The 25,918-nt window shown below is 43.1% G+C and overlaps 1 protein-coding gene across 1 annotated transcript in view; it reads right to left on the bottom strand.

Moving 5' to 3' along the window:
• The window catches only part of LOC137353321 (myocardin-related transcription factor A-like), a 179,388-nt gene that overhangs the window by 39,855 nt on the left and 113,615 nt on the right, over positions 1–25,918 (bottom strand). Inside the window, 3 exon segments of the mRNA XM_068019461.1 lie at positions 5,377–5,538; positions 9,677–9,752; positions 10,675–10,730. Coding sequence (XP_067875562.1) covers positions 5,377–5,538; positions 9,677–9,752; positions 10,675–10,730 — 294 coding nt within the window.

Raw genomic sequence — 25,918 nt, 5'->3', positions numbered from 1 at the left:
AGTACAAAAGCAGAGAGGTTATGCTGAACCTTTATAAAGCTCTGGTTAGGCCCAACTAGAGTAGTGTGTCCACTATGGTCACCACACTTCAGGAAGGATATGAGAGTCCTTGAGAGGATGCAGAAGAGATTGACCAGAATGGTTCCAGGGATGGAGGATTTTAGTTACAAGGTTAGGTTGGAAACGTTGAGTTTGTTCTCCTGAGAATAAAGGAGTTGAGGGGAGATTTAATAGAAGTGTACAAGATTATGACAGGCTTAGATAAGTTAGACAAGGAAAAACAAATAATACTCGGATTACGGGGACACAGACTGAAAGTTTTGGGCAAAAGGTGTAGGAGGAATGAGAGAGGGAAAAAACACTTTTTAAGCGGGTGGTAATGACCTGGAATTCGCTGCTCACAAGGGTGGTGGAAGCAGAGACTATCAATGACTTGAAAGGGAGAGTTGGATGGCCATTTGAGAAAAACAGACTGGCAGGGCTACGGGGATCAAGCCAGGGAGTAGGACTGACTGCATAGCTCTGTGGGAGCCGGCATGAACTCAATGGGCCGAATGGCCTCCTTCTGTGCTGTAAATGATTCTATGACTAATTTTGAAAACTCAATAAAACAGCAATGCTCATTAAAAATCTGAGTCCACAACCCACACAACTGTAAATACTCTATATTCCTAGTAAACAATATTAGACTGAAAGGTCGATCATAGAATATTTCATATTCTCTCTGATCTTACTTTCTTTTGCACAGGTATATTTGCCAGATGCATCATCTGCCAGTGCCTAGGTTAGTCTGTGCGACCTAAAATAAACTCTGCAAAACATACTTTGCGAGTTCTGGTGCTGGCAGCGCAAAGGATGTTATGGGTTGGAGCACTTTCCTATCGTGGGATTTGCTGAAATGGGAGCACTCCAAATTCAGGTATAGCATCGGCATCTGCAGAATAAAAGCTCCTCCTAATACTCAGCCGAACATGGTGACTTTCCACTGCTTTCCGTCATTTGAATTTTGAGAGCCTTGAGATTTGGTAATGACCAACTCAGCACTGCCTCATCAGTGATGGGTTAATGCCATTAGCAGCTGTAAGCATGGGCAGCTGGAGATGTTTGCAAAACAATGCAAACACTTAAGCTTTATCTCTGGTCAGTTTGGCTTCATGGTATATGGCCAGTAAAAACAAAAAGTTTAAACCACTGTTCCACCCAGACCCTCAAAGTTAAAATCTTTTGACAAACAGATGACCGCAGTTTGAGGATGTTTATAAATAGAATCACGCAACATCCACATGGGCATTACACTAGGAGCTGTTTTCTGCTCTAAGCATGTGCGAATTAACATCTGACCTGAATCCAGGTCATACTGGACCTCGTTTGTGTTAAATATAGTATTGCAGGAGGCCAGGCGTCTGAGCACAATGGGGTACAACAATGAGATCATATCACTATACTGTGCCAGAATGACCCGACAGGACAATTTAGCAATCAGCATGCAGTTAATCAAAAATGTCTCTGGCAGTATGCACTCTCCTATAAGCAGTTCAGAATGACAGCAGTGGCTGAAGCAATAGATGGATTCCTTTTATTTCCTGTCAGCAGTGAGCAATGTCATTAAATGGTCCACATTAAATACACCACATGACAACCCGTTCCAGAAAGTCAGCCTAACATTAGTAAAGCAAAGCAACAGGTGTAATCAAGTAAAACGTTAAGATGTCAACAAATATTTCTGCAAGAGTCAAGTACAAAATGGGAGATGGGAGTAACTTGGGAGCAGGCAAAGAGCAGGGGAGTGAAGTTAATTGGACAGCGCTTTCAACGAGCCAGCATAGGCTGATAGGCCTCTTTCTGTGCTGGACGACCTTCTGATTTGCCACGTTGCAGGTTTTAAACCAATTAAAGAGAACCTTTTAGATGTCAACTGAACTCAGAAGTGAAAATCTGCATTGGTAACAAGATTTTAAAAAAACTTTTGCAGACTTTCATTGTTTAATTTTAAACAAACAGTCGTCATGGCAAAGGGGAGAACAGTTCCTTCAGTCACTGCAGGAGAATTCCCCTACTCCAGATCAGGTCATGTCATCACAAGACTAAGAGGTTTCGATCATACAACAGAGGTAGCCATTTGGTCCATCATGCCTGTTCTAGCACTTGAAAGGAAATATTCATTAATCCCATGCCCCCACTCTTTCTCCCTTAGCAAATTTTTCCTTTTCAAGTATTCATCTAATTCTTTGTTGAGTTACTACTGAATCTGCTCGTCACCCTTTCACAGGACACCAACTGATCTTGGGATCCTGATTTTGGATTTACCCACCAAGGAGGCAGCAGTGCTAAAATCCTCAGTCCACAAAGTTCACAGAGGAAATATAAGAGCAAATAGGACTGAAGTGCCTGAGCTTTGAGATCAGTTTACCCAAGCTCAGGGTCAGAGGTTGGACGCTCTTGTCTTCAGGTAGGTGCCACATGGTCAGTCTGTAGCTTGGTTCTGAAATGCACAAAATATTTGAGAGATACAGCACTGAAACAGGCCCTTCAGCCCACCGAGTCTGTGCCGACCAACAACCACCCATTTATACTAACCCTACAGTAATCCCATATTCCCTATCACCTGCCTACACTAGGGGCAATTTACAACGGCCAATTTACCTATCACCTGCAAGTCTTTTGGATGTGGGAGGAAACCGGAGCACCCGGCGAAAACCCACGCAGACAGAGGGAGAACTTGCAAACTCCACACAGGCAGTACCCAGAATCGAACCTGGGTCCCTGGAGCTGTGAGGCTGCGGTGCTACCCACTGCGCCACCCATTGTGCACATCAACAGCAAACATCGCTGTTAATTGAGAAGCAGCAACCCAAACTGGAGCTCAGATCACAAACTAAGCCAAGTTGTTTACAATCTAAACCCTAGATTACAAAACTACAACTCACTGGGAGGTATCCACTATTGTGTACTATTTAATTCCTGTTGTGGGCCTATGATCCCACTGCTATTTGAAAATGATGTCAGAGGACCTACAGCTTTATGCGATTTTAATAACTTAGACTGACAGGAGATTCAGTACACTCTATATAGACATCCTGGTTTAACTGTTAATACAAGCCCATTGATGCTGAACACTCTTATCTTAACTCTGTTATAGTATCCAGCTATATTTGAATGCCCAACTGTATTTGTCTCAATGTCTAATCTTGCACTTTACTCCATAAATTTTCACCTTCTGAACTCCTTCCCAGTTATTTTTTTTAGCCAATTAATTTTCTTGGTCTCCATACTCTGATATTATAGTACTTATTCACTATACCATTTAATATCCTATTTACCTCAATGAAATCTCTCCATTGTAGAGCTTTAGCTCATTTCAGCTGGAGGTTAATTATTTTATAGATGCAAGTTATCAAGTGGTCGTGGTTGACAACATGGGATGTCCAAGACCAAACAAGTGTGGCACAATTCACCTGTTGAGACTGATGATGATTCAGTGGTCATTTGGACAATACAATGGGAAAGTGAACAGGCTGCAACCAATCTATGAGACATGATGTTCATGTTAACAGAAAGCACCCAGCAAAACTCCCATGTAGTAGCAGAGTGCAGAAAAAGGAGAAACTCAAACAATTTGAACCCAAACACATTAGCAGGACTAGACATGACACCAGATAGGCCACTGCAGGTCAGATATTTTATTGATTTTGTGTTATAATTTTCTTTACTGTGGATTCCTAGTCTGTCCTGAGTTAACTGAGCTCAAACAGGACGGTTAGTCCAGGCAACAGAATAACCCTCAGGGCCCCAATTAGCCTGGGGAGCAGGAAAAATCAACTGAAGTTCTCGGTCCTAACTGCTTTTGGTTCAGGGTCGGTCTCGGGGAGCTACTTCACAAAAAGGGTAGTGGAAATCTGGAACTTTCTTCCTCAAAAAGCCTAGGGTCAATTGAAAATTTCTAAACGGAGACCGACAGATTTTTGTTAGGTGAGGGTGGTAAAAGTTACAGAAACAAGGCGGGTAGATGAAGTTAAGATATAGAACAGCCATGTCCTAATTGAATGGTGGAACAGACTTGAGGGGCGGGGTGGTCTCTTCCTGTTCCAATATTCCTGACAAGCCCTACTGGACATGTTCCTGTGTAAAATCAATAGACCAGGAACTGGCTTGCTTCCCAAAGGGACAAATGTTTTGCCAATGCTCACCATCAAATTTCACACAATAATGGGTGATTTGGTGAGGTGCCCGAGCTCCCAGGAATCACTGCCATTTCTCAGGAGGTGGTGCGGAAGAGCAAGGAAAGGAGAGAATAAATATATTCTAAATGTAAGCCTGACTGGATAGTGAACCTGATCACACTTGGACCTATATGTATGCATTCACGTTTTAAACTCAGTACATAGATTTTCACCATGTCTCCCCAGTGTGTGCGCGGATATTCAGGATGTGACATGATGCTTCAGATTTAGATTTAATGGTCACAGTTTGATGCCCAAGCTACATTGGATTAGCTGCTTTTAGTCGTAGCACCAATTAGAGCACAATTGACTTCAGTATCACTGGACTACAGGAGGGGGGAATCCAGTAAAACAGGCAGGTTCCTGCTGTGAATCATTATCCCATAAGCAGCCAGAGCGCGCACATTTTTACATGTTCTGAAAAGATGGGATCAGATGCGACTGTGATACCGCATGTTGAATAATCCGCTTACTCTTGCCACCTGGGTCCACAAATGTATAGTCCCCATTTGGGCAAGGTGACAAGAGGACCTAACGTGCTTGTGGAACTGTACCCGAACAGGAGTTACTTATGCACCAGGAGAGCTTCTGCAAGAGGCTGGTAAGTGAAAACGTCTGCGTTGAGTTTGAAACTTGAGAAACCTATAGATCCTAGTGTGGTGAAATATATGACCCAACAGACACTCAGCCTTCCACTGAAGATACATTTCTTTCCCCACCTCCCCCAATCCCAGTATTTTCTCCCTCCTCCTCCAGAAAGTGTCAACACCTTCTGAGGAGTCCTAGCCAAATCAACCACTGATCATAAGAAACTTGACAGCGAATGCCTGTGTGGACCATTAAGCCCAGCCTGAGCTTGGTAATGTGCCTAATTCCAGCTGGACTTAATCAACAGGAGAGAGGAGCGAAAAACCTTGGTTGATTTTCCCCCAAAAGCCAGGGATGCTGATGGTTGCTGCTACACCGCAACAAACCAATCGTCTGAGATCAGCCAATTCTGGACAGATAAAATTTCCACTTTGGTGTGGTCCCAGCTGGTGAGCATGAAAGAAAAAGAGAAGGGGGACAAAAAAAAGTTACTCCCGTGTTTCACCGCTGCCTTGCAGAGCAGCTGACAGATACTCTACATTTACTAAAGCAGATGATCCATCTTTACCTATGATGGCCTCTTTGACGCTGGAGTCCACAGGAAGGATGTTCTTCTCCACTAGCTCCATGGGACCAGGGCGTTGTGCAATCTTCTCATTCAGATCGTCAGCTAGCCGGGCCCGCTTCAGCTTCATCTGTGTGGCTTGCAGTGAGGGCTCTGCCGAAGTCTCTGCGCAACACCAGTAAATACCCAGTCAATTTACCTCGCACTCAGTATTTTAAACACAAAAGGTGAAATTGGATTGACTTGATAAACACCCTTATAAACAGACTGTACCTTAACCCTTTGAAGGTTGCAAAAATATTTCCCCCCCCCCCCCCCCCCCCAACCAACCAAAAGGACAATTTCATTAGCAAGACATCAGGCGGTGGCCTGTTTTCAGGTCTTCACCTGACCACTGAAACTTTGTTTTGGAGCAGTTTGCCATGAGCTGCGCAACACCCCCAGAACCAGCTGAGCCTGGGAGCTCACTATATGGGGAGCAATGGGTGCAGATTAGCATCTTTGCACAGCCGGTCATCAAACCAGACACTATGCTACAAGGAATGGGCAATTTAAAAATTGTTTCAATATATGTTTCGAGCTCATGAGTTTACAATGGTCATCTTTGATGATGAATAAAAGTGAAGACTGTTCGTATGTTTAAAAAAAGTCATTTGGAAATCAAAGGGTTAAATACCAAACTCTACAAACAGACTCGCAAAACAAAATCATAGGCAGAAAATCAAAGGAGCTTTACAAAGGTTAAAGCATTAATATACAATGAAGACAACAGTGGAACAGAAGAGTAGAAAAACCACTGCAAAATAGAGGAGTTAATGCGAACAGCAAAACTGAGACAATAAATCGAGAATAAAGACAATGAAAACAGCATTGGGGAATTCAGAACGGACGATTGAGAGGCCAGACCATTTCATCCCCGATCAATGGATAATGGATCAATGAAATGACTGTGTGGCAGAAAACTATACAGCCTGCGACTCCTCCAGAATTGATGTTTAGTTCCCACCTCAGCTGAGATAGGTGCAGGGACTCCACAGGTGGTCTCAGCTACCCTAGGCTAGGAAGATAATAAACGATCACAATCTTGTCCCAGATTGCTCTTTTCCAAACAGCTATTAGGTGTATGCCCAGGGCATGGCAGTCACAATCTCTGGAGAGCGCTGTAGAGAGTGTTAACACTGAAAGCTCATCAACCTGAACCATTAACTTTGTTCCTCTCTCCAAAGATGTTGTCAGATCTGCTGAGCATTTCCAGTATTTTCTGTTTTTATTCCTTTTTATCCTACCACACTGTTATCTTTGGGAACCTGTTTTTATAGTGAGTGCTGGACAATAAGTGTTTGCCAATCGCACATGCTATTAATTCTCGGAGTTGCCACCAGTCTGGTTGTAGATCTGATTGTCTAGTTTTGACTGAGCAGTCTGGAAATTTCTCAGACGTAAATCAGACATGATCAGTCTGAATTTTAAAAGAGCTCCATTTGTTGCCTGCTCCTGCGTCTTAAGACACGCTTAAGTTTTCAATTAAATGTCATCTTTAGCAAAGCAACTATCCTGCTCAGTTCTTAGGCATCAGCTTGTGATCCCACTTGGTGTTTATATTTGTGTTTTTTTTTAAAAAGAGGGGCTTTATACTAACACAAATGTAGCTTTACGTAGGAATCAAGCCTATTCCGGATGAGCATGGCCCTTCACTGTCAGATGTCAAGGCACTATTTATATTTCAGTTTTTCTTCAAAGGGGAACTGTATTGCATTGAATTGCAACTTAATCCTATGTATACGAAGATTATCAACACAGCTGTTCACTGTTGTCCCTGTCATTTGAACTCTTCACAAGTTAAAAATGAGGCATTTGGGATTAAGCAGGAGAGTCAGGAGGAACAGGTTCACTCAAAGGTGTAACACAGCTGTTGACTAAGATACCAACAAAATCCATGAAAGCAGATTGTGCAACAGGTTAGTGGATAATTGGATACATTTTAGCATAGAAAGGGGACTGAGGGATCTGGTTGGAAAGGTAGGTGTAGTGGATCAGAAAAGAATGGCCTTGCTGACTGTAACGGCCTATTTCGAAAGATCCATATTCTACACACGCTGATTCTGCCAGGCAGTTTTAGAGTAGAACACAATAACGTCACGTGACTATTCAGCACAGCATACTTCTCTCTCTCTCTCAATTTTGCTTTCACATCCAAAACCACTCAAGTCTTGCCGAAGTTTTCTCTCTTCCCACCAGCTTTAACAAGGACTCTTGAAATGAGCAGAGTCAGTGTGGGATCAGGCAGCTTGAAACAAAACATAGTCATTTAGCAGCTATGCACTGTGGAAGGTTAAAAGTTTCTCATTCATTTGCAGTCCTGCTGGAAATGTTAAATAGAACTCTACAGTGCAACGTCAACCTTCCATATCAGTGCAGTACTGCTGGGCTACATTTCCTTTGATATTTGCCAAAACACAACTCATCAGCAATGCAGAAGTGCATGTCGACCATTGATTGCAAACGCCCAAGCAGAAATGTTAAATACAATGGCTCTTGTTCCACCAAAAACTGCTGCTCATTCCACTGTATGAAATAGATGGTGTAAATTCTGTGTGTCTAAAAGGACTACAGTGAGCATTGAGGGGGTCTGAACAGGAATGCAGGGCTGGATCTTGCTGAAGTGGGGCATCTCACAGCCTATCCCCTTTAAGACCGTTTTCCACATCCATCAGCTCAAAGCTTTGGCTTGTAGCTTGCTGCAAGTGCGAGGTGATAATGAGGCAAATGGACATCCGAATCTGAGTGAACTGCAGACATGCCAACTCTCGCAGATAGATCAAGAGAGTCACACTCAGTCAATTTCAGCCTCTTCCATGATCTCGTGAGAGGGGTCTGAAAACTCGGAATTAATAGTCCTTCTCCACGTGCACTCAAATGGTCACACCCGCACATGCGCCTGGACTCTTGGAGAGCTGACTGGAGAAAAAAAATCAGAAGTGGGGCCTGCTGAAGCAGGTTGCTTTGCGGAGTCTGAAGTGATTACCCACAATGACATATTTTGCACTATTGTGCTGATATATATGCATGAATTATGAGGAAGTAACATGTAGTCATAAAGTTTGTGCTGGAGCCAGAAGAAATGATCTGTTGACAGATGCCAGACACTTGACCTCCGCCGTACAGAGCAAGTAAAAGGCCCTGAGGAAGAGAAGAGGCTTTGGAGTCCCGGATTTGTTCACACAAAGAGCTGGGATTCTCTGGTACCAAGCAGTCGGGTACCACTCAATGTGACACGGTATCGGGTGGGGTGGGAAAGAGAAACAGAGTGTGAGAGAGGGAGACACCCCCTCCCAATCCAATACTCAGAGCCCCAAAGCAGGGGTAAGGAGACTATTCAGCCTTCCAAGAGAGGCCTTCCACAGACCCCAGGAAGAGGAGAGACTGACTCCCAAGAGACAACGGCCCATTGGTGGAAACAAGCCTGACGTCTGATCATTGCAGTTTCAGCGAGGTGTTCAAAAATCAGGCATTAGAAGCTTCATTAGTCTATGCAAGGGGTCAGCCACTCTGGAGGTCTGAAATCTGGCCTGACTCAATCTTGGGTCAGACATTATTCAAGCATCCCTGGGACGCAGGGCGTTGATCCCTGAAATTGTGCCGCGTTATGCCCAAACGGGGTAGTATAGTTATTCTAGACCAGGCAGAGATTTAATAAGCCGCTAATGAGGTTTATAAACCAACTGTCAGTCTACAGTATTTATGTTTGATAAAAATAGCAACTCTCTTTATACCAAACCTCTTGATTTTTCAAGAGTTTGGCTCCTGATTTGAGACATGGGGTTGGCATTCCTGGAACAGGGGGAACTAATGAAATCTAAAAGAGAAGCGACTGAGAATGGGAATTAATTAGTCAAATCAGGTATAGAAAAATAAAAAAGGGAGCCATCAGATTGCGAGAAAAGAGGTAAAGAGAAAGAGAAAAATTAAAATGGCATTTTTAAAAATCTAAACAATTTACCACCTGAAGGATTGAGACCTCACATTTAAGTTGTTCAACTGCTGTGACATTCAATACATCATTCAATTACAGCAAGGCTGATCTGTATTACAACTCCATCTACCAGCCTTGGTTCAGAAACCTTTAGTAACCTAATAAAAATCTACCAATCCCAGTTTAAGTTTTCAGTTGACACCCCATCCCACCCTCCGACACCCCACCCCGCTTAGCACGACAGCTTTTTGGAGGCACCGCAATATCACCGAAGCAACCATCTCACCCTATGGCTTTTAGTAGCCAACTTGGGAGTTTGGTACATCTTACCTTCAAGAATGTGCATCCTGACCAACTCAGCTCTCTCCGGACGTGAGCGAATCTTTCTTTTTAAATAGTCCTCAGTCTATATTAAAAATAAATAAAATGATTACACTGGGAATCCGGGAGGTCCATAATGTCTGTACACCGTGCTCGTTTTGGTGAGGGTGGGTAGCATTGAAAACACAATACTCTCCCCACCATTCTCCCCAATTCCAATCACTTGCTAATTTACTTGCTCGGATGTACAGAGATTAGTTACGAACTCAGAGGCCACTGGAGAGTGTCCTACCCCTCTATAGCTCATGACAAGTCTGTGGAATAAGCAGAGCAGTGAGCATTTCGAAATCTTAAATTGCATGGAATTTGAGCATCTTTTTTTTGGAATTAAAAAGATCAGAACAGAGTAGACTGAAAGAATAAAGTTTCTCAACTTTCAGATGTCTACCTTAGAGTTTATCACCACAACTCCAGGTGGAGCCTGGGCCCAGAACTTGAGTTTCAAAAGTTCACTAGTTTATTTTCCCCATTTTTAAGACAGTGACCAGAATTTTCCAACACCCCACTTCACCAATGGGCGTCACGCAACAAGCAATCAGAAAATCATAGGTGCACTGTCCACAAGTCACCCGCAGCTTCTGAAGCTTGCTGGTGCAATGGGAATTGGAAAATTTTGCCCAATGACCTGAATAGATGATACTTTCAAGAAAAGAAATTAATTTTCATGTTTAAAAATGTTTTAAAACAATGTTTTTGGCGCGAGGGGGAGTTTTCAAAATTGAATGTACATTTGTTCGACCTTTTTTAAAAACAAAGTCCGTCATGATTTCTGCTCAGTGGTGGGGGTGCTTTCCAATGGTGACTTTTACAAGAAATGCCCAGTTCTCCAAACAAATACTTTCCTCCTTGTACAACTGTTCCTTTACCACCCTTCTAGGCTGTATGGAGACAGAAAAATCCCTCAAAGAGGCAAAAGGAAGATTTGGAAATCTGTTAAAGCTGCTTACCCATGCCCTCTCCAAGCTTCTCCTCTGTTCGTGAAATGCAGCAGGACTCTTCAGAGCTGCAAGAGTCAGAAAAGTTAAATTGTAGCAACACCGTGCATTTAAATAGAGCTATGAAGAGAGAAAAACATCAAGGCACTTCTCAGGAATATTAAATAAAATTTCACAGTCACATAAGGGAGATATTAGGGTAAATGACCAAAAGCTTGGTCAAAGAGGTAGGTTTTATGAACCACAGAAAAGTTACGGTGCACAAAGAGGCCATTCAGCCCATAGTGTCTGAGCCAGCTGAGAAAACTACCCTCCCATTCTAATCTCACCTTCCAGCAGCTGGTCCATAGCCTTGCAGGTTACAGCACTTCAGGTGCATGTCCAGTTACTTTTAAAAGAGTTGGGGGTTTCTGCCTCCACTGTCGATCCAGGCAGTGAATTCCAGACACCCACCACCCTCTGGGTGAAAAACCTTTTCCTCATGTCCCCTCGAATCCTTCTACCAATCACCTTAAATCTGTGCCCCCGGTAACTGACCTCTCCACTAGGGGAAACAGGTCCTTCCCGTCTACTCTATCTAGGCCCCTCAATTTTGTGCAACTCAATTAAGTCACCCCTCAGCCTCCTCTGTTCTGAGGAAACAACCCTACCCTATCCAATCTTTCCTCATAGCTGCAACTTTCGAGCCCTGGCAACATTATTGTAAATCTCCTCTGTACTCTCCAGAGCAATTATGTCATTCCTGTAATGTGGTGACCAGAACTATACGTAATACTTCAGCTGTGGCCTAACCAGCATCATTTTTCTTCCAGCATTACGTCCCTGCTTTTGTATTCTATATCTCGGCCACAAAGGAAAGCATTCCATAAGCCTTCTTCACCACTTGATCTACCTGAACTGCCACCTTCAGGGACCCGTGGACATGCACTCTCTACCCCTCTCAATATCCTCTTGTTTATTGTGTATTCCCTTGTTTTGTTTGCCCCCCACCCCCAATGCATTACCTCACACTTCTCCAAATTGAATTCCATTTGACACTTTTCAGCCCACTCAACACCACTGGAAACCGCTTAACAATTCGCAAAAACATCCGATCATTACCCTTTCTTTCCTGTCACTCAGCCAATTTTGGATCCAACTCGCCACATTCCCCTGTAGCCAATGGGCTTTTACTTTTCTGACCAGTCTGCCATGTGGGACCTTGTCAAATGCCTTACTAAAATCCATGTAGACAACATCCACTACACTATCAATCCTCCTTGTTACTTCCTCAAAAAATTCAATTAAATTGGTAAGACACAACCTTCCCTTAACAAATCCATGCAGACTGTCCCTGATTAATCCGTGCCTTTCTAAGTGACAGTTTATCCTCAGAATAATTTTCCCACCACCGAGGTCAGACTGACTGATAATTATTTGGCCTATCCCTTGCATCCTTTTTAAACAATAATACAACGTTCGCAGACCTCCAATCCTCTGGTACCTCGCCTGTATCTAGTGAGGATTTGAAAATGATTCTCAGAACATCCGCTATTTCCTCCCCGGCTTCCTTTAACCACCTGGGATACAATCCATCCATCCAGCCCTGGTGATTTGACCACTTTTAAGGATGTCAGACCCTCTCATATTTACTCTCTCACTATGCTCATCGTACCTAATATCTCACACTCCTCCTCTTTAACTACAATATCTGCATCATCTCTCTCCTTTGTGAAGATAGACAAAGTACACATTAAGAACCCTGCCCACATCTTCGGCATCCATGCATGTTACCTTGTACATCTCTGATAGGCCCTATCCTTTCCTTAGTTATCCTCTTGCTCTTAATGCACTGATAAAACATCTTTGGGTTTTCCTTGATTTTACCCGCCAATATTTTTTCATGTTCTCTCTTTGCTGTCCTGATTTCCTATTTTTGCTTCACCCCTGCACGTTCTATATTCTTCTAGGCTTTCTAATGTATTAATTTTTTTGTGACTGTCATAAGCTTTCTTTTTCTGCTTTATCTTACCCTGTCTGCTTCTAGATAACCAGGGGCTCTAGATTTGGCACTACCAACCTTTTTCTTTGAGGGGACATGTGTACATTGTGCCCATAGAATCTCACTTTTGAATGCCTCCCACTGGTTTGTACCGACTTTCCTTCAAATAGCTGTATCCTGTCTACTTCCGGCAGATCACCTCTCAGCTTCGTAAAATTTGCCTTCCCCAATTTAGAACTTTTACTCCTGTTCTATCTTTGTCCTATCCCATAATAATACTAAATCTAACTGTATTATGGTCACTATCTCCAAAATGGTCACCCACTGCTACTCCATCCACTTGCCCAGCTTCATTTCCAAATACTAAATCTAGAATTGCAACCTCCTCTCGTTGGGCTTGTTATGTGCTGGCTAGAAAAGTTCTCTTGAACGCAATTCAAGAATTTTGTGCCCTCTGTGCCCTTTACACGGTTTGTATTCCAGCTGATATTAGGGTAGCTGAAATCCCCAATTGTTACTGCCCTATTGTTTTTGCACTCAGAAATTTGCCTACATATTTGTTCTTCTACCTCCCACTCACTATTTGCGGGTCTATAGTACACTCCTACTGGTGTGGCTGCCCCTTTTTTATTTGAGCACAACCCATAAGGCCTCATTTGATCATTCAATCAGCACATAGAACATAGAAGCGCAGTACAGGCCCTTCGGCCCTCGATGTTGCGCCGACCTGTGAAACCATCTGACCTACACTATTCCATTTTCATCCAGATGTCTATCCAATGACCACTTAAATGCCCTTAAAGTTGGTGAGTTTACTACTGTTGCAGGCAGGGCGTTCCACGCCCCTACTACTCTCTGAGTAAAGAAACTACCTCTGACATCTGTCCTATATCTATCACCCCTCAACTTAAAGCTATGTCCCCTCGTGTTTGCCATCACCATCCGAGGAAAAAGACTCACTATCCACCCTATCTAGCCCTCTGATTATCTTAGATGTCTCTATTAAGTCACCTCTCCTCCTCCTTCTCTCCAACGAAAACAACCTCAAGTCCCTCAGCTTTTCCTCGTAAGACCTTCCCTCCATACCAGGCAACATCCTAGTAAATCTCCTCTGCACCATTTCCAAAGCTTCCACATCCTTCCTATAATGCGGTGACCAGAACTGCACGCAATACTCCAGGTGCGGCCGCACCAGAGTTTTGTACAGCTGCATCATGACCTCGTGGCTCCGAAACGCGATCCCCCTACTAATAAAAGCTAACACACCATATGCCTTCTTAACAGCCCTATTAACCTAGGTGGCAACTTTCAGGGATTTATGTACCTGGACACCAAGATCTCTCTGCTCATCTACACTACCAAGAATCTTCCCATTAGCCCAGTACTCTGCATTCCTGTTACTCCTTCCAAAGTGAATCACCTCGCACTTTTCCGCATTAAACTCCATTTGCCATCTCTCAGCCCAGCTCTGCAGCCTATCTATGTCCCTCTGTAACCTACAACATCCTTCGGCACTATCCACAACTCCACCGACCTTCGTGTCATCCGAAAATTTACTCACCCACCCTTCTACACCCTCATCCAGGTCATTTATAAAAATGACAAACAGCAGTGGCCCCAAAACAGATCCTTGCGGTACACCACTAGTAACTAAACTCCAGGATGAGCATTTGCCATCAACCACCACCCTCTGCCTTCTTTCAGCTAGCCAATTTCTGATCCAAAGCACTAAATCACCTTCAATCCCATACTTCCGTATTTTCTGCAATAGCCTACCGTCATCCCTCCTCACAACTGTTATTGATTCCTTAACCAATAATGCTACACCCCCTCCTTTTTTATTCCCCTCTCTATCCCACCTGAAAACTCTATATCCAGTGATGTTGAGCTGCCATTTTTGCTCCTCTTTAAGCCAAGTTTCCATGATAGCAATGATATCATACTGCCATGTGTCTGTGCCCTCAGCTCTTTGGCTTTATTTGCTATACTCCTTGCATTTAAATAAATACCTTTTAACACTGCCAAATTCCTGTGCTGTACACTTTTTAACCTTTGCTTCTTCTGTCTTTCAGAGTCACTCGTTAATTTTCTGCCTCCTGTTCCCTGCGCTGAATTTGTCCTATCTAAAACTGCCCTCAAGTTCCCATCCCCAACAGCACTAGCAAATCTTCCGGCAAGGATATTCATCCCGGTCTTGTTAAGGTGTAGACCGTCCAGCTTGCACAGGTCCCATCTCCCCCAGAACCAGTCCCAATGCCCCAGAAATCTGAAGCCCTCCCTCCTGCATCATCTCTCCAGCCGCACATTCACCTGGTGTATTCTATTTCAATACTTACTAGCTCACTATACTCAACCCACTCATGAAGCATCTGAGAGAGAAAATGCAGAGGGGTTTAGGGAGGGATTCCAAAGGGTTGGGCTGAGGCAGCTGAAGGCATGGCCGCCAATGGAGGGTTGCAGGAAATCGGGGATGCACAAGAGGCTAGAATTGGAGCAGTGCAGACACCTTGGACTTTATAGTGGCCGGAGGAGATAAGAGGTAGGGAGGGGCGAAACCATGGACGGAGTTAAAATCTAAGATGAGAATTTTAAGAATCAAGGCGTTGCTGGACTAGGAACCAGTTTCAGTCATCGAGCACAGGGGTGATGGGTGAATAGACCCTGGTTTGTATTAGGATAAGGGCAGCAGAGCTTTGGATGAGCTCAAGTTTACAGAGGGTGGAAGATGGGAGTCAGCTAGGAAAACATTGGAATAGTTTAGTCTGGACGCAAGAAAAACGTGGATGAAGGATTTCAGCAGCAGATGGGCTGAGGGAGGGATGTGGGCAGAGACAGGCAATATGAGAGAGATGGAAGTAGGTGGTGGAAAATTCACCTCCATTAAAGCAAACTGTTTTCTTAATCTAACAAATCACATTGTGATGCAGATGGTAGAATTTTAGCAGCAAGGCTAGTATGATAACAATGGATTTCACCCAGCAAGCTTCAATTCATTCATATGGGCTGGCTTCTACAGATACAAGTGTGCATAGACACAGCCTGCCACTCAGACATTGCTTGAATGGGTTCTGAGTAAAGGTTTATACTCAAAACATTTCTCTTTTTCAAACACCAATTGAACAGCTATGTATTTCCACCAATTCCATTTACTCCTGTATCATTAACATGACTGCCACGTTTGAACTTGAGCACTGGAGAGGAATCGGAAGCACTTTGGGATCATAGCTTTCGTTCTCTCCTTTATTTATAATCTAAAAAGCATGAGCTAATACTCAGGGGAGAGCTGGGTCAATATACACGCATGTTTAATTTCTAGCAGATGGAAAGGGCGATATTTATTCTTTTGCTGAACAAGTTGGTAAAACAAGTAGCATTTGAGAGTAGTGAGAGATGTACCAAAGGCATTTAGGACAAGAATGAATGGAAGATCTACCAATGATGTCGCACAATAGCAGTGTACAGGGTGGGAAAGATGTACACTGGTGTCAGAGGAGTGGAGGAGTTTGTAGAGAACTGGAGGAATCTGAGGATGAGGATTTTGCAATAGATACTTTGGGATGCAACAAATTAGTGAAGGTCAGTCAGGACAGCCGAGATGGATGAATGGGATTTGGAACAGACTAGCCTGATGGTGGAGGAGTGCTGAATGTTGGAAGTTATGCAAGGGGTAGGCTGTCAATGAATGGTTGGAGGAGTCAAGCATAGAGAGGACTATTGCTCAGATGAGAGTTTTAACAGCTGTGCGGTGAGGTACAGTTGGCTATCTAAAATCTATCTTTACAGAACGCTGTTGTGGCATCCTGTAAGTAATTACGATTACCGTAAAAAGAAAAACTGGATAGTCAAATACTTAGTAAATAGTTACCTTTCCATATATTTGTACCAAATCCCTGGCAGAATGCCAAGTGTCTAATTATGGCACTTCAGCTTCTGAGGCGATTAGATTGAGAATTAAGCTTAGGGGAGGAAAATGAAGGGCGAGGCACACTACATTTGCATTTACTGGTTACGTTACACAAGGCAGGTGTTAGAGAATGCAGAGCAAATTCTACCTGCGTCATCCACTAATGGCTGTGAGAATGTGTCACAGATCCAAGTCCATGAGAAGGAAGGTGAAGCAGACAAAATCGACTTTACAAACTATACCATGTAGTTTTCAGCTCAGAGGCTGTGATGATTTAGTGCTGCAGATGCTGATTCACTGAGATGTTATTTGTCCATACCTCAAATCAGTCACTCCAACCAAGTCAAGTTTTAACATTTCCTGTTGAGACTTCAAAAATCACAGATGGAACCTTTAGTATAAACATCTGCTCTATTAAAGATGTAGCAAGAGGAGACCCTCAGGCTGGCTAGGTGACCAAGCACCTTTGGTTTCCACTGCTCACACGAATAACTAAACTCGGACCTGAAAGCCGTTCAGTGTCAGCCATAGCTCAGTTGGTAGCAGTTTCGCCTCAATCAGATGGTTGTACGTTCAAGTTCTATTCCAGATACTTGAGCACAAAAATCTAGGCTGACACTCAGAGGTGCCATCTTTTGGATGAGATGTGAAACCAAGGCCCTGTCTGCCCTCTCCAGTGAACATAAAAGATCCCACTATTACGAACAACAGCAGGGAAGCTATCCTTGGTGTCCTGGCCAATATTTATCACTCAATCACATCACAAAGAAATCACCTGATCACTAGCTCACAAATTGGTTGCTGCATTTTCTGCATTACAACAGTGACCGCACTCCAAAAGTAGTTTACTGGTTGTAAAGTGCTTCCAGACGTCTGGTGGCCCTGAAAGGCGCGATATAAATGCTTGTCTTAGTTTTCTTTCTTTCAAAATCACCTCACTCCCCAACTGTCTCTCTCATGCTCCAGCTGTATTCCTCCTGGTCAGGTTTATTGGTGATGGGTTACAGCAGCAATGGGACGTAGAACATGCTCTACTTCAGGAACCCATAACTACATCAAGCATGCCCAGATATACAAGGCACAGCTCGATGCAGATTATAGCTCCCTCACTTTTGTCCCGACTACAGGCCTCAGCACCAATTTCAGAAGTGCACCTCCTCTTGGCAGTATGACATTTCACCAATTTTTATATCATCCTGTAGCCTTTCAGAGCAACACTGCTAACAGAGTGTTGAATAAGAGGCATGTGTACCAAGAGCTGAGCAAAACATCCTCAATCTACATTATTCATTTCCCTCTTTCCATCCCATTCACTCAAGAGTCAGGCACAAAAGCAGAAAATGCTGGAAACATTCAACAGGTCAGGGAACATCTGTGGAGAAGATACAAGTCAGTTGATGTTTTCTCGCTTTCAGGAACTGGGAGTTCTGTGGAAGGGTTTATATCCAAAACATTAACTGACCGCATCTTCTCAATGGATGCTTCCTGACCTGCTGGGTGTTTCCAATACTTTCCATTTTTATTTTGGATTTTCAGCATCTGGAGTTTTTTTTTTGGCGTTTTCTCATCAGACAATGGTCTCCGATTCCCTCCCTCCCCCCCACCAGAGGCTTGGCAACACGTGCCCACCGCACACATCATAGGTCAGCCAACAGCCCTGTCCTACTAAACCTCACATTTTCTGGGGTCACGAAAAGTGACCCATCACCCCTGCAGGGTCAGGCAACTGTCCCACCCTGACCCCTACCCAGGCAATACCTTCAAGTCAGGCAACATGCTCAGATCAGCCAACAATCAAGCAACGTGCTCAGTTCAGGCTGTCAGGAAATTTCCCCCCAAACCTAATCCAATACAACCATTTAAGGTTAATGGTTAAGGCAGTTGGCAAAAGAACCAGAGGCGAGATGAGAATTTTTTCTGCAGTAAGCTATGATGATCTGGAAAGCACTGCCTGAAAGGGTGGTGTAAGCAGATTCAATAGTTATTTTCAGAAGGAAATTGGATAAATATGCAAAGCGAGAAAATTTGCAGGGTCATGGGGAAGGGGAGGAGAGTGGGACTAACTGGGTGGCTCTTTCACAGAGCTTGCACATGCCCAATGGCTCCCTCCTGTCCTATCCTCCTATGATTTTATCAGCAGCTGAATAGTGAACACTGTGAATCACCTCACTCTTCAAGTATCTCTCCTCCCACCACATGGAAACAAGCCACAATTCCTCTTGGGGATCTTCATCTCAAGAGCAGCAACTCAATGTGTGTGAAATTTCAGGCACTAACCTGCACTCTGTCACTATACTGTATAGCATGCTGATATAACACATTTCAACAGGCGAGCTGCTCAGAGCAGAATTAGTGAAAAATCACACTGCAATTAAGAGATCCGAGTTTGGTGACTTGCGTTTGTGCAGTGGTGGAGGAAAGATGAAGAAAAATTCAATACATGACGACTATGAAATTCAAGGATTCAGAGTAAAACAGGTCGCACCAAAACCGCCACATTTACAGTGCACCATTAAAATTTTATACAAGGATTAAGCATGCGATCTGGCTGCTGCAAATTAAAATAAAATGATTCAAAACTACTTGTAAAAAAAAAAACCCACATCCTTACATTCATGTTGATTTCCTATGAGTCATGTCCAGGTTTGAGAATGCCAGCATTATATTCATAAAGCAACCCTTCAAAATCAATGGCCAATCTTTATCTCATCAAATGAATGAGATTTCCTGTTCCTGTTTGTAATGGGCGGTGCTTCTTCCTAAACCAACACAGTGTCAAGATGAGCTTGGAGGGAGGGCTGTAGTGCATGCTCTCTATAGTGGCACCACAGTGGCATCTTTTAAACCCAATCTGTACATGGATTTAGTTCAAAAGCTCTCCCCAGAGGCCCAGACTTTGCACCTAATACTTTCAAGACAGGTACACTGAGAGACAGAGCAGGAATTCCCTTTTCCTTCGGTGGGAAACCCAGAAAGAAGGACATGGTCCCATGAGTCAAAGACGTTATACTTGGGTTTTAAAAGCTATTGGAGATTAGGAGGAACAGAAGGCAGAGGATCCTTAGAGCAGGAGTGGTCTTCATTTCAACACATCAGATAAGCTATTTCACAGAACAAAAGCTAAACCAGGATCGAGCTTCAGAACTATTATAACAAGTTCAGAACGTAAATTGATCGCCAACCAGTTTTAAATTTGCCGTTAAATATTAATAACACAATCTGATTCAAATACATAGAAACAGGAGGAGATTATTTAGCCCCTTGAGCTTGTTCCACCATTCTTTGAGATCCTGGCTGACCTGTGTCTATGATCCAAATCCATAAACCCGTAATTTGACACACACAAAGGCGGCCTACACTTCAAATAAAAGCTCAACTGGGGCAGCAGACTCCTAATTCAACAATAATTCAGAGATCGATTGCTGAAAGATGGACTGCAGTGGTTCAAGGCAGCAGCTCACCAGTGGCACAGTGGTTAGCACCGCAGCCTCACAGCTCCAGTGACCCAGGTTCAATTCTGGGTACTGCCTGTGCGGAGTTTGCAAGCTCTCCCTGTGACTGCGTGGGTTTCCTCCGGGTGCTCCGGTTTCCTCCCACATGCCAAAGACTTGCTGGTTGATAGGTTAACTGGCCATTATAAATTGCCCCTAGTATAGGTAGGTGGTAGGGAAATATAGGGACAGGTGGGGATGTGGTAGGAATATGGAATTAGTGTAGGATTAGTATAAATGGGTGGTTGATGGTCGGCACAGGCTCGGTGGGCTGAAGGGCCTGTTTCAGTGCTGTATCTCTAAACTAAAAACCTTATCAATGGCAATTAGGGATGGGCAACAAATCCTACCCTTTCCAGCAACGCCCACATCCCTTGAAATTAAAAAAAAGTTCTTCTCACCTCAACCGAGAGGGGAAGCAGTTGCTAAAATGACAACATTCCAAGCTCTCAGCTACATTTCTGCCCTGCGACAATAATTTTTTTTTTTAAGTGACAAAAGGAGGGCATTTCCAGCAGGAATCCTCTTGGCTCATGTGATTCAGCTACTTGGATAAACTTGGAGGCACTCAGGGAGCTACAATTGTTCAACCTTCATACGTTTCTTTTGACACTTGATGAATTGACATGCCTACTTTCCTCATCGGCTGCCACTTTATATTGCGTATGTAAATACAGATGTTTAATTCTGCACCACCCTCCTCATTCCATCCTCTCTTCACCTGCTCACCAGTTTTGTCCTTGCCCAAACATAAAAAGGCTACTCATCTATGTGGGACTCAACAACAAAGTCAAATCCTGCTCTTACTTAATATCCAAGCACACATGCTTTCCAGCAGGGATCACTAGATAATGATGCAGACTGATTTATTTTCCTCCCAACAGGCACAGAGACCAGCTGAAGTAATCATGCAGTTTATACTGAATAGTAAGTGGCCTCTACACTGCGATAGCACAAACCACTTTTGTGGAATGAATCCTCCCAAGACACACGCACAGACACAGTGGATGACACAGGGTGAACATGCACGGCTTTTGTTTACCAGTGACCTTCCAAGACACAGGTTAACACTTGTTTCTGGGAAGATCACTTATTTGTTCTGCTTCTTTCAGTGACTACAAAACTTTCTGGTTATTTTCAAGGAACAGTGAATGCAAGGTTCAATTCAAAATCCTCAACCAGGAACTAACAACTGCTGACCAGTCAGCTGAAAATCAAGATTTTACTCACTAGTCACACTGGCGCTGTTACAAACACACAACGTTCAACAGCCAGTTCACACCATGCAGGATTTTGTATATATTGCAATGGCAACTAGTGAACAGAGTCTGAAACATGAGATACAGCAAGTTTTGGCAGTGTTATCACTGGTATATTTGCTATACTTGGAACAATGTAATTTAGGGCAACTGCACTTTAATGCTGAATGTTGGTCTTGTCACCTCAAACTGTGCCCATCACTAGTGCCAGACCTGCAACCAGTGCTGCCCAGATAATAATGCTTTCTAGCCACAGCCCAAGAACAAAAATTACGAAATTTTTTGCTGGGAAATTTTTCCCAGCCGAAGTGTGGAAAGTCACCTACCCATCAAACCTGACTAAAATCTCAGTTAACAACGGTGACAGATTTCTCTCATGAACTCCTGATGTGTGATTTGTCAGCTGTGAAATATCAACTTTCAAAGCAATGGTTAATTTGCTGTAAAACTCAGTTGGATTGTGGTAGAGATAGGGGTGAATAGATCAGGAGAGGTTGAGCATTCCATGGGTAACATCCATGTATTTTCTCAAGTGACTAGATTTCTGCTGCAGAAACATTTTGTTTCTTGCCAGTTTTGGCCTTGAGAGACGTGTGGTGTAAATATTTTTCTAAGGTGCTTATAATCCTAGCAAACTGGGAACTAAAGGTGCAAGAAAACTCTCAATTAATGCAGAGAAACCTTGCGCCAGAGATGGACTCCTGCCACCAAATTATTTTCTAAGAGCAAGTTCAACAGCGTGTTAAACTTACCACCACAAAAAAATCTATTTCATCTGAAAGCACATGGCGAGAGTGGCACCATGAAATGATGAATCTCAGCATATAAACTTTTGAAACCTTTCTCAGCTGTGAATTATATTTGTTAGCTGAAATCCAAACAATTTACAAGTCACAGCAGGAGGGTTCAAATTAGACTGGAAGAATATGAGCTACAACCATAGAACTGATCAAAGTATGTGCAAGTATATGTGGGGAGTGGTGGGGGAGGGGAGGAACAAGGAGGCAATCTTCACACAGTATTAACAGGCGAGCTACAGCTTCACGATGGCCAAAGGGGGTCTATACAAGAAAGCTGTACAACCTGGAGATACAAAGGCAAGTCTACATCTCCAGTGGGATCTTGAAGTGGTTACCTGCATAACAAATCCAATCCAAGGCTTGATTTGTTAGTTTGACCTCATCATTGCTGTGGGGCAGAAGTGTTTAGTTTAGTTTAGAGATACAACACTGAAACAGGCCTTTCGGCCCACCGAGTCTGTGCCGACCATCAACCACCCATTTATACTAATCCTACACTAATTCCATATTCCTACCACATCCCCACCTGTCCCTATATTTCCCTACCACCTACCTATACTAGGGGCAATTGCTAATGGCCAATTTACCTATCAACCTGCAAGTCTTTGGCTTGTGGGAGGAAACCGGAGCACCCGGAGGAAACTCACACAAACACAGGGAGAACTTGCAAACTCCACACGGGCAGTACCCAGAATTGAACCCGGGTCGCTGGAGCTGTGAGGCTGCGGTGCTAACCACTGCGCCGCCCTGTGCAAATGGAGTTAAGGCACATTTACATTTCCACTCGACAAGGACCTAGACAAATTAAAGCAATTCACCAGCATCTTTGAAAGCCCTGATGCATTTCACCTTCCAACAAATGCACAAGTGTTAACCAGCAACCTGGGGAATAAAGGCTACAGCCTGTAGGTCCAGATTACCAACAGAAAGACTGAATAGTCTTTAAACAGCTACTGTTTATAATGGGATCCAGACTACAACCTTGGAACCTTACTGCAGTTACAACATACTGTTTTAATTTTGTACAGATTTATTAATTTTATTCAGGTTTGGGTCCCATCTTGGTTCTGGTATCTGCTATCAACACTAGTGCCAATTATCAGTCTTAGTGATTTCCAGACAATCCAGGGAAGTTTACCAAGAAATGATTACTCAGGAGCTCCTCCCCAGATTAAATTAAAATGCCGACATGTGCATAACACCTCATTCATCATTGCCAGAAGCTACAGTACGCACAAGCTAAACTGCAGCTTCCCTTTCTTCATGGGAAGATAAAACATATTTGAATACACCTTCAGGAAACAGTTTTTAAACAAACTACACTTCTGTTTGAGGCATTTATCTGGGTCTTTCTAGCTCATACTTTTGTTAATTTACAGCTACCACCACCCCCCCCCCCCCCACAACCAAAATCAGCTACACCCTTCAATCCTTAAGATACAATCTTTATAATGTTGCTTTTAAGGCCAAAGCAACTGTATCAAACGCCACATCAACTTGATCTAAAGTGAAGTTATAAATTTCACTTCAGTTTTTTTATGTGGTTAAGTAACTGGTTTGTATTTCAGTGCGGGGTTCTGATCTGGAATGCCTGACTCATTATAACTATGCAACACAGAACAGGTAACTCAAGTGATTTATTTATAAAGGAACACAGTCTTGGTTGGGCTTCACAAGTATGAGCGTGCCCCAAAGTGACAAACGTGAGGAGAAAAGCAATTTTTGAAAGTCTGTTAGTTGTATCCCTAACACCAAACTTCAGCCATCACACTAGCACATGTACAAATTTCTGTCTCACACTTTAAAGTATACACAGAACTTTACAGCATAGTAACAGTACATTCGGCCTAACTGGTCTGTACCAGTATTTATGTTTGACACAATCCTCCTACTACCATGTAATTCTATCAGCATATCCTTCCATTTTCTCTCTCACAGGGTAATGAATGTCTAGAATTCTTAACCCCAGGAAGTTGTGGAGGCTAGATCGCTGAAAGTATTTAAAGAGGAGGTAGATAGATTTTTGAAATATCGGGGAGCTGAGGGCTATGAGGAGCTGGCACCAAAGAGTTGAGGTCAGGATAGATCAGCCATGATCTTATTGAATGGCAGGACAAGCTTGTGGGGCCGAATGGCCGACTCCTGCTCCTATTTCTGGTGTTATGATGTTCTCATGTACTTATCTAGCTTCCATTAAATGCATCTATACTATCCACATCAACTACGCCTTGTGGTAGCATGTTCCACATTCTCACTACTCGGTGAACTTTTCCCCAACTTCCCTGCAGAATTTATTAGTGACTATCTTATATTTATGGTCCCTAGTTTTGGACTCAACGAGTGGGATTATCTTCGCGTATACCCCATGAAACCCCTTTGTAATTGTGCAGACCTCTATTAGGTCACCCCTCAGCCTTCCCTTTACTAGGGAAAAGGAGCCTCAGCCTGTTCAGTCTTCCCAGATAGGGAAAACCTCTCAGTTCTGCTATCATTCCTGTAAAACAAAACTGGCACAAATCTTATCTTCAAAAAGCATAACAAATGACAACTGAACAGATAAGGATTGTACCCATTAAAGAACAAGCTAACAACTTGCATTTATATAGCACCTTTAACGTAGTAAAGGTGCTTCGCAGGAGTATTAATCAAAATTTGACAGAGCTACATAAGGAGATATTAGGGCAGGTGACCAAAAGCTTGGTCGAGGGAGTAGTTTTAAGGAGCATCTTAAAGGAGAAGAGTTTAGGGGGAGAATTCCAGAGCTTAGAGCCTAGGCTGCCTAAGGTGGAGTGATTAAAATCGCAGATATCAAAGGGTTGTAGGGCTGGAAGAGCAAGGCCATGGAGGGATTTAAAAACGATAAGAATTTTAAGCAGGCGCAAAAGCTCTCAGGTAAACCACGAAAGATGTAGCACGCGCAAAAAAATTATTGAAATTGCCAATAGTTTTTTTTGAAAATTCATTGCCACTTTGGATTCTCATTAAACATATTGCCTAAAACAAGGTTCGAATCATTGTAAAGAACAAAAATTAATTACAATTTAGGAAAGTATAAGCAAATACAACTATACACATTATCTGCATTTAAAATGTGTCCCAATTTTGTTTGGCAGAGGTCTATGACCTCTCCAGAGTTCCCCATCGAAAGGAAGTCGGTAGGGGAGCAGACTACAAATCCTAGTACACATCCATGCCTACCACCTAAATTAATTTAACCAAATCAACAGAAATTTGGTCAGAGCATGCCAGGACTTACTGTTCTGAAATCCTTCAGAACTTACTGCTTCCTGTTGCTGTTCCCTGATGAAACCACCAACCCCAACCCTCCCACATAGGAATTTTTTTGAAATAAACCAAGACAACAGAAAGCATGCGCTCTGGAATCCGAGCTTTCACGGGAACTCCTGCAAGTTGCTATACCTCAGTGACTGTTTATTTAGCAAGCACATTGCATGTAACAAGGGAAATTTTGTCCTTCAAAATTTTTGGTATTTATACATTTTGTAACGTATTCTATTTGGTTATAATGACTAATTTTATTGATTCACTTTGAGAGAGAGAAAACTCAAAAATGGCAGGATGACAGATTGTAGCAAGAAGTTTGAAATAAAAGTCCTAAATTTAAGCAGGTTTTAGGTCAGCAAAAACTTCTGAATAAAAATAGGTATGATACAGTATTTACTCCCTCCATGGCTGGCGCACCCTGGCAGTGTGTACCACCTACAAGATGTAGTAGCAACTCACCAACTCCTTCAACAGCACCTCTCAAATCCATAACCTCTACCACCTGGAAGAACCAGAACAGCAAGCACATGGGACCA

The sequence above is a fragment of the Heterodontus francisci genome, chromosome 41, assembly GCF_036365525.1.
Source record: "Heterodontus francisci isolate sHetFra1 chromosome 41, sHetFra1.hap1, whole genome shotgun sequence".
NCBI classification, from domain to species: Eukaryota; Metazoa; Chordata; class Chondrichthyes; order Heterodontiformes; family Heterodontidae; genus Heterodontus; species Heterodontus francisci.
This window is presented reverse-complemented; position numbering and strand designations above follow the sequence as displayed.